General features: G+C 62.1%; 1 protein-coding gene across 1 annotated transcript in view; it reads right to left on the bottom strand.

Annotated features, from left to right (window-relative positions):
- Nucleotides 1-396: 396 nt before the first annotated feature.
- CEP170B (centrosomal protein 170B) overlaps nucleotides 397-9494 on the bottom strand; it is a 38821-nt gene continuing 29723 nt past the window's right edge. The window contains exons 15-22 of the mRNA XM_017852806.1: nucleotides 9136-9492; nucleotides 7391-7634; nucleotides 4031-4190; nucleotides 3498-3641; nucleotides 3314-3402; nucleotides 2765-2858; nucleotides 2556-2607; nucleotides 397-2433 (exon numbers count right to left, since the gene is read on the bottom strand). Coding sequence (XP_017708295.1) covers nucleotides 2186-2433; nucleotides 2556-2607; nucleotides 2765-2858; nucleotides 3314-3402; nucleotides 3498-3641; nucleotides 4031-4190; nucleotides 7391-7634; nucleotides 9136-9492 — 1388 coding nt within the window. The 3' untranslated portion in view covers nucleotides 397-2185. The remainder of the gene's footprint in view (nucleotides 2434-2555; nucleotides 2608-2764; nucleotides 2859-3313; nucleotides 3403-3497; nucleotides 3642-4030; nucleotides 4191-7390; nucleotides 7635-9135; nucleotides 9493-9494) is intronic.

Genomic DNA, 9494 nt, shown 5'->3' with positions numbered 1-9494 from the left:
AAAGATACAAAAAATTAGCCGGGCGTGGTGGCGGCGCCTGTAGTCCCAGCTACTCGGGAGGCTGAGGCAGGAGAATGGCGTAAACCCGGGAGGCGGAGCTTGCAGTGAGCTGAGATCGTGCCACTGCACTCTAGCCTGGGAGACAGTGAGACTCTGTCTCAAAACAAAACAAAAAACCAGTGCTCTGGGATGCTGCCTCACTGAAGAGTTTTCATAAATTAACTCTTCTGTTTCTTAGGAGTAAACATCTGGAAACGTTGCTTTCTAGCCCAGGCCGCCCCCTGGCGGCGGCATCTCTGAATTGCAGCCTCCCCCGGTCTGTCCCACTTGCAGGGCCCCACCCATCCCAAACACCATGGATAGAGAGGCAAGGCTGAGGTGACAGGCTCCGGCGTACTGCCATGTGATAGAAGAATGATTTATTAGAACAAATTTCATGATAAATCATATAAAATAACCATTTTCCGAAAGACAGCCACAAGACCACCTGAGAACGAATGTACAGGGAACCCTCCGAGAAGCCTGGCAAACAAGGACCATTCCCAGGCAAAGGCTGGAGGGGGAGGAGCAAAGGAGCTCAGCGTGGGGAGGAGCGGGAACTTGTGAATTCGAAACATTGCACTGCCACTGCTGAGGGGTGGGCAGGAGCCGTGGATGAAGAGTGACCACTTCATGTCCAGGGGCAGGCAGGGTGGGTAACTGAGGCATGCAGGGGTGGGCAGCAGCCCAGTGGGCCGGACTAGCACCTCCTCCATATAGACAGCAGGCTCTTGGGGCGGGGACCAGGGGGAGACACCGGCCCCCCGCCCCCCCACACGTAAACATCAGGTGGGCCGCAGGGCTCAGAGGCACAGAACCCGTACACCCAACCCCAGATCAGCTAAAAGTAAACAGGGGACACAAACCACCCACTTCCAGCCTCCAGCCCCCAGCGCCACTCCCCCAGCAGCTGGCCCTGTCCAGGTCCGACTCTCGTACCAATGCCAGGCGGGGTGTGGAGCTCACCTACGCCAGTCTGGTCCAGGTGGGACACCCCCCACGTCCATCCCCACCAACCACGGCCAATGGGCTCTTTGGCTTAGAGGCTCTGGCAACACGGGCTGCCCCAGCAGGGGCCACGGCAGAGGGGCCAAGCTCTGCTCACCTGCCATGTTCCCAGCTGAAAGAATCCTGAGAAAACAACAGTTCCTGGGCCCGTCCCTGCCCCCATGCCCACCTGAGGCCTGATGGCGTGAAGCCAAAAGGGGAGGGCGTGTGGTGCAGGCCAAGCTGCGAGCTTCCGGAAACCCGGCTTCCAGTCACTTTGGTCATGCACTCACTCCCGCCTGAAGGGCTGCCACGCACCTGGCTGTGCCCAGGCCCTTAGAAGCCCAAGTACAGAGGCCCATAGCCCCTCAAGGGGACATGCCCCCCAGTCCTCACGGTGCAGCATGGAGGCGCCTGGACTAGCCGAGTGCATGGGAGTGGGGGTGGGTATCTGTACCTGTGTGCATGGCTCAGCTCTCAACCAGCCCCCAGTCCACACCCAGGAGGGCTTCACGGGGCAGCCCCAAGCTCAATGGGTTTGGCAACTGTGTTGGCACCAAAGGCTGGAAGCAGTGGGGCTCCTGCCTATAAAAGGCCTGGGGTCAGGTGGGAGCCACCAGGGCAAGTGCCCTGCCATCTTAGATAGTCCCAGGACAGGTGAGCCTGCCCCAGCTCCATGTTTGGCACCAAATGACCCCACAGTCAACCTCTCTTCCTCTGCCTGGCCGCAGGCCAGTACAAAGGGGTATGGCAGGTTAGTGCCTGGTGGAGCCAGTCAGGCCTGGAGGAGGCACCTGCAATGGCACCAACAACTCTTTCCTTTAAAGCTAAAGACAAAAATAACAGTGATGAAGAGGAGGTGGGGTAATGCCCTTGAGGGCTTGACCTTGGCAGCAGCCTGGCCAGGAGCTGGGCCAGAGACCTGTAGGGGGCGGGGCGGGGCAGGGGTGGGGTGGCCACAGGGCTGGACAGGGTGAGTAGGGTGCTGGCTGGGAGCTGACGAGGGGCAAGGGCGTGGGAGGCCCCCGCCCACGGGGATATGGCACATGTGGGGGTCTTCAGGGAGAACCACTTGCCGCCAGGCAGGCAGGCAGGCGTGCGGCGGACGGGAGGCAGAGACGCACACGCACAGGTAGGCCAGCCTGGCCAGGTCCGGGGCCTAGATCAGGAACCTCTCGGCATCAGGGAGGAAGGTGGGGTCCGGGAGGCTGGGAGGCCCACAGCTGACCCGCTGTGGGAAACTCCTCAGCGGCAGGGCTGGCAGCAGGGCCTCGGCTGAGGCGGGCGAGGGTGGGCTCTGGGCAGCCACACGGCCCTTCCCCAGCCCCGGCTGTGCGGAGCTGGCCAAGCTCCTGTTTCCTGTGAGCAGGTCCAGGCTCCCACTGGGGTCCACGATGGCGTTGATAACTGGAGGTGGGGAGGGAGGGTCAGGCTGCAGATCCAGTTCACCTGCTCCCACCCTGTGAGTCAGGGTTCCCCACAAGGCCCTGCCAGCCTCCCTCACTGTCCTGGGCTTTGGCCACACTCACCTTCTAGCTGCTTCTGCACCCGCCTCAGTTCCTTCAGGATGGAGCTGATTTCCTGGAAACATGGCAGGGAGGGAGGTGGAGTCAACTTCTGAGGGGCCGCAGCCCCGCCCCGGGGCTCTGGGTGCAGGAGCCCGGACAAGGTTTGGGGCCAGCCAGGCAAAGCCAGGCTGGCTGGGGGCGGGCTCGGGGCACGGGACCCCGGCGCTCACCTTGTTAGACGTCTTCAGGATGGGCACCTCGTTCTCGGCGTTGATCCTGGCTTCCAGGTCCTCCCAGGCTCTCCCTGTGTTCTGAAAGAGGATCCTGTCCAAGGTAGGGGAGGCAGAAATGGGGGGACAAGGACAGGGATGACAGAGCTGAGGGACAATTCTCCAGACCTCCTCTGCTATGGTGAAGTTCATCCCACCCCACCTGGGCCTAAGGGGAAAACTGAGGCCTGATGCATGACCTGGGCTAACGGGCACCAAGTTCCCATCTGTGTGTCTAACACCGGAAGGTGGGGAGGGCTGGGCCCGGGATAAGGGCGAGGGGAGATGGGGAGGAAGGGCCACCCTGGAGGCGCTGGCTCCTCTGAGTTCAGGGTCTGCCTGCTGGGAGCCGCATACACGTGCACACAGGAGGGCTGGCTGCACGGGTGCACACGAGTGTACCCATAAAACCACTGCCTTTGAGCCTGCCTCATGCAGCCAGGCCTGAGTCTCAGCTCATGCAGCTCTGTTGGTGTCCGGGCGTCCACCTCAGCCGGGGAGCTGACTCACTTCATCTTCTCGGCAAGGTGCTCTGTGTTCTCACGGATGGCCTGCGACAGCTGGGACACCGGGTTCAGCATCAGGTTATCAAAGATCACCTACAAGAGCCCGGCGTCAGCATGGCCCTGCCCTCGAGGAGCCCCGCCCTTGCTCCCCCCGACACCCAGCTCCGTGGCGGCAGTGGGCACCATGCCTCCTCTCGGTTCCGAGGCCGTGTCTTGTTGGCCAGGGCGTCCTCACAGCTGTCGTTCATGTTCTGGTCAAAGTCCCGAGAGTTCAGCGAGCCGGGAGGCACCTTCTGGAAGTTGAGGCTGGCCTCAGGGATGCGCTGCACCAGCTGCAAAAGGGAGGGCCGGCACTGTGGGCCCCAGGCAGAGGCTCCTGCCAGGCTGTGGCCAGCTGCACCTCCCTGCTCCGGCCCGGCAGATGGACAGAGCACACCCACCTTCCATCTGTGCAGGGTCCTTCCTGTGCCCCTGCCCCGCCGTGAAGGCAGCTGGGCTGGGGATGTCCACAGTCAAGCCTGACTCAGGCGCCGTGAGCTCCCCAGACCTTGAGCTCCCCGGTGGCCGTGTGGGGCGCTGACCCAGAGGGACACGCTCCAGCTCACCAAAGGGGCATGCGCAGCAGGGCCTCAGCCGAGGCATGCAAAGGGCTGTGGGGACCTGGCCTGACCCTCCTCGAGGGTGGCTCTGGCACAGGGGCCTCAGAAAGCCTGGGGCTCACCTCCTCCCGGGCAGAGATGGTCGAGGCGGGGGTGCTGGGCATGGTGCTGAGGGAGGCACTGTGGGCAGGCCCCGAGGAGCCCAGTGTGTCACCGTCCCCAGCCACATCATGGATCTCCCGGGCTAGGATGGCCACGTCCTTCACCAGTGTCTGGCTCAGCCTGCAGCCGGCAAGAAAGACAGCAGGTTCTGCACAGAGGAAGTCGGGGCAGCAGGGGCCAGACAGGCCTCAAAGTCCCTCCCAGCTCCCAGGCAGCTGCCGGCCAGAGGTGGGGCCTGGGGGAGGTGCTCCCCAGCCTGGCCCCAAACACTGGCCTAGCCACTGGTTACACAGGCACTGGCCATGGCCCTACAGGGAGGCCCAACTCCCCACAGCCACAAGGAGGGATGGTGGGGGGCTTGGACAGAGCCTGAAAAGAAGGGTGCACAGAGACCCCTGCTGGTTCTGGGGCAGGCCACACCTCCTCCCTCTCTGGCCCCCCAGGGCCAGCATCACAGCTGCGGGGCCCAAATGGGATGGATGGGACTCAGTCATAGAACGTGTGGGTGCCACGGGCGTCCAGCTCTGCAGGCAGAGAAACTGAGGCAAGGAAGGGAGTGGGCTGAGGTCACAGCAACTAGAGCCTGGCACTCCTCACACTGAGGGTGGGGGCTGGGCAGAGGGTGGGGCAGGCAGATCCAGAGAGGCAGGGGACCCCTTGCAGGTCAGTGAGGCCAGTGGCAGCTCAGCCTAGCCCCCTGCTCAAGCCTTGCCAGCTCAGTCCCCCTAGGATATGCCAAGGGGGCACAGGCCTCCACCCTGCCAAGGTAACAGACACTTCCCAGCGAGGACAAGGGCCTGCAGGGGCTGTGAGCAGCTCCCAGCCCTCTGCTGGAGCACACAGCCTCGTCACCTGTCCTGCCGGCCCCTTAAGCACCTGGGCCACCAGCAGGTCCTGCCCCACTTAGGCCTTCAGCCCAGGCCTTGGGGACCCAGGCTCCCTTGTCACTGTCAACCACCCATCCTCATGGGGACAGGCCCCACCCCAAGCCTCCTTGGCCCCCACACTGGCAGTCACCCAAGGAACAGACCACCCTGAGGGCCCTCCCCTCCTCTTCCCCCTCCCCTTGCCAGATGCTGGCACGACCAGAAAAACAGCCCCGGCGCCCTCTGCCCAGATGGCCTCGCACAGTCCACTGGCTGCCCTGGCCTCACTCAGGACTGGCTCCACCCTTCCACATCAAAACAAAACATGGAAGCCATCCCTCCACCTCTGGGTGACACCAACTGGCACGTGACCCTGGCCCTCGGGCCCCCGCCCAGCACTCTCTGGCCTCCTGCCCCTGGCACATCGCGTGCTCCAGCTCACCCACTGTGGAAGGCAGAGAACTCCAGAAACTCACATGGGCCCCCCATGTCCCCTTTCTGCTCTCAGGCCTGCTTCTCACCCAGGTGCAGTGTCTCTGTCCAGAGCCCCAACCCTATGCCCACTTCCTCAGCTGATGGCAGCCTTCTTCCCTACGCTCCTACCAATACCTCAAGCATCCCAAGAGCCCTGTCCCCAGTCCCCATCCTTCCAAGCCCCCCAGGTCCTCCCCACCAACTTCATGCTGCTCACAGCCCCAGGTGCCTGCGCCTCCAACCCAGTGTGGCCCACTCTCTAAGGGCTGCCTGCTCCTGGCCACCCCATTCCAGGTGCCTCATGGGCTTCAAGCTCAGCATCCTCTACAACAAACACTTGCCATCCCCCTGGTCCTGGGACCTCCCCTGCCTGCCCCACAGCCTTTCAGGGCCTGCCTTTGCAGTACTGACCACTGCTTGGCAAAGACCACTCTCACTCCCACCCAACTCCCTACCCCATCCTCCCCAGCGCCTGGCCTGGAGAGGGCCCTGTTACTGAATGACCACATGAAAGAGTTCATTTCTAATAAACACCATTGAGGAGGCCTTCCACCTCCTGGGAAGATCTGCATCTACCCACCCACTCATCCATCCATCCATCCACCCACTCACTCATCCATCCACCCATCCATCCACTCACTCATCCATCCATCCACCCACTCACTCATCCATCCATCCATCCACTCACTCACTCATCCGTCCACCCATCCATCCACTCACTCATCCATCCATCCACCCACTCACTCATCCATCCATCCACCCACTCATTCATCCATCCATCCACCCACTCATTCATCCGTCCACCCATCCATCCACTCACTCATCCATCCATCCATCCACTCACTCACTCATCCGTCCACCCATCCATCCACTCACTCATCCATCCATCCACCCACTCACTCATCCATCCACCCACTCATCCATCCATTCATCCACTCATCCATCCATCCACTCACTCATCCACCCATCCATCCACTCACTCATCCATCCATCCATCCATCCATCCACCCACTCATTCATCCATCCACTCACTCATCCATCCATCCATCCACCCACTCACTCATCCATCCACCCATCCACCCACTCACTCATCCATCCACCCATCCATCCACTCATTCATCCATCCATCCATCCACCCACTCACTCATCCGTCCACCCATCCATCACTCACTCATCCATCCATCCACCCACTCATTCATCCATCCATCCACCCACCCACTCACTCATCCGTCTACCCATCCATCCACCCACTCATCCATCCACCCATCCATCCATCCATCCATCCACTTACCCACCCATCCAACCACCCATCCACCCACCCAGCAACCTATCCATCTACTCACCCACCCGCCCATCCATCCATCCACCCACCCACCCTCCTATCCATTCATCCTTCCATCTATCCACCCACCAACCTCTCCCATCCATCCACCTGTTTATCAATCCACCCATCGACCCATCCATCCATCCACCCACCCACCAACCTCTTCCATCCATCCATCTATCCACCTATTCATCTACCCACCCACCTACCCATCCATTAACCCACCCAGCCACCCACCAACCTTTCCATCCATCCTTCCATCCACCCATCCAACCTCCACCCATCCATTCATCCATCTACTTATTCATCCATGCAGCTATCAACCTGTCCATCCATCCATCCAACCACTTACCCACCCAACCATCCATCCACCCACCTACCCACCCAGCCATCCACCCATCCAGCAACCTATCCATTTACCCACCCACCCGCCCATTCATCCATCCACCTGCCCATCCATCCATCCACCCACTCACCCTCCCATCCATCCATCCATCCATCCATCCATCCAGCTAGCCAGCCATCTGCCGTACCATCTATCCACTCAAGAAGGGAGCTCCCAGCCTGGTCCCTGCCCTCAGGGTGCTCTCACTCGAGAAAAGGCACCAGCACTCAGTGGATTGACCCAGGGGATATACTCTGAATGGGTTGCTCACCTGGCGATCTCTGCAATCTCTGCCGTCTGCACGATGAAACCATAAGGGTCAGGTTCCTCCTCATCGTCGTCTGTGTCCCGGGGACCGGGGGCCCGGGAACGAGCCCGACTGGAGCTGCCAGCCCTCGGGGTCTGAGTGGCTGTTGAGGTGTGGGAGCGTGTGTGTTTGGGGGAGCCGTGGCGGGAGCCGTACTCCTCCTCAGAGGTGGACGTGTAATCCGAGCCCTGCTGCCGGCGCCGCGTGTCTTGGTGAGTGAATTGGTTTCAGAAGCAAGAACAGAACAAAGCAGCACTCAGCACCCTGTGGCAGTCCCAGGGTCCCTGTGGGCGAGGGCTCAGTGCTGCAGGGCTGGGCAGCGTTGAGGCTGGTGCCCCCACCCAGTAGCCCTTCATTGAAACATCAACAGCTGCTGAGCTCCAGGGGCCACAAGGCCCCCACCAGCCCAGGGGCACATGCGGGGAAGGCAGCCTGGTGCTCCCAGGCCAGTGGCTGCGACCCGGGAGCAGTCTGCACCTGATTAGGTGGGAAACCCCAGGTGGTGGGAAAGCAGTGCCTGGCAGACGCCAAAACAGAGTAAACTTCCCCAGCAGGACTTGCTGCAGCCCAGGCTGGACCAGACAGACAGGCAAGGACCAGTCAGAGCCCGAGCAAGGCCACTGCAGCCCCTCCCTGCTGCCTGCTTCAGTCTGTCAGACCCAGTGCTTCAGATTCTGCCCCTGCTGGGCGGAGTCCTAGCCTCCTCACCAGCCCCTGCTCTGAGAGCCCGGCAGCAGCTGCGCACCTGCACCGTAGGTGGGGATGATGGCCAGCCGCATGCTTGGACCAAACATTACCAGTGCACCACGTGGGGTAGGGATGGCAGGCTCCACCAAGCAGGGGTGACCCTTGGCCCTAGCCCACCCCTTCCTCCAGCGAACCCTGCCTCAGCCTCCAGCCATGCGCAGGGCCTGCCCAGTGCAGCCAGCAGTTGGGGCGGGGCCATGGGAGGACCCTGGGAGTTGGGGAAGAGGCTCCACTGGGATCATGGGTGGGTAGGTGGGAGCACAGGGCAGAAGGCAGTAGCAGCAACACCTTGGCCTCAAACCAATCCACTCGCTGGACAGCTCGGCTCCCTTGGTGGGCAGGGTGGGCCCTGCTCTGCAGACGCAGATGTCTGGCCACCCCAGGTAGGAGGCCAGCTCTGGTGGCCACAGAGGACCATCCCTGCTTGCTGTGCCCAAGGACATCTGGGGGGCGGGGCTCTGCTCACAGCCCTCCCTCCCTCCCTGGCCATGGGGCCTGCGGGCTCAGAAGGGTGTTAGAGCAGCTACCAGCAGGGGGCACAGGTGTACCTGGCACCCTTCACTGGGCCACAGTACTGCAGCAGAGATCCACGGGAGTGCCCTCCCCAGGCCTAGGGCCCCAGGCCCATGGGCAGATGGCATGGGGACCGCAAGGCACCAGGGGCCTGAGCCAGGAGTACAGAAGAGTGGGGAATGCCCACCCTGGGGGATGGAAGGCCCCTACCATGCCAGAGATGGTCAGGGTGTTCAACCCACATCAGAGCACAGCAGGCCCTGCCCTCAGCCCATGCACATGTGTATGTACATGAGTCCAGCAACACATCTACCCCAGCTTTGGGAACAAAGGCTCCTCTCGTGCCAGGACCAGGGGCCCACAGCCAACACTCAGCTGGCATCCAGGATGCTGCAGACCCACTGGCAGCTCTGCCTTGGGCCTGGCCTCCCACCTGCCCTGGCACTCACTGGAGGTGTATCGAGCGCTGCCCGAGCGGGCCCTGCTGAAGGGCTGGCGGGGACCCGTGGTGGTGGCTGTGGTGGCAGCCTTCCTGGCGACAGCCCGTGCTTCGGCCATGGTGGGCTTGCGGCTGGCACAGCACAACTCCACACTGCGGCCAGAGAAGCTGGTGCGGGCAGCGGCTGCCTCGGGGTCACTAGTCCCTGTGAAGGAGCCAGCCCGCTTCCGGGGCATGGCCAGGATGTCCAAGCGCGACAGCTTCTTGGCCTGCTCAGCAGCTGGCCGGCCCACAGGCTCCGGGTTGCCCAGGGATCCCCGCTCACCATCCGCGGCCTCAGTGTCTGAAGCGTCCCCCAGCCGGGCCCGC

Source organism: Rhinopithecus bieti, unplaced genomic scaffold (assembly GCF_001698545.2).
Source record: "Rhinopithecus bieti isolate Rb0 unplaced genomic scaffold, ASM169854v2 scaffold_35859, whole genome shotgun sequence".
NCBI classification, from domain to species: Eukaryota; Metazoa; Chordata; class Mammalia; order Primates; family Cercopithecidae; genus Rhinopithecus; species Rhinopithecus bieti.
This window is presented reverse-complemented; position numbering and strand designations above follow the sequence as displayed.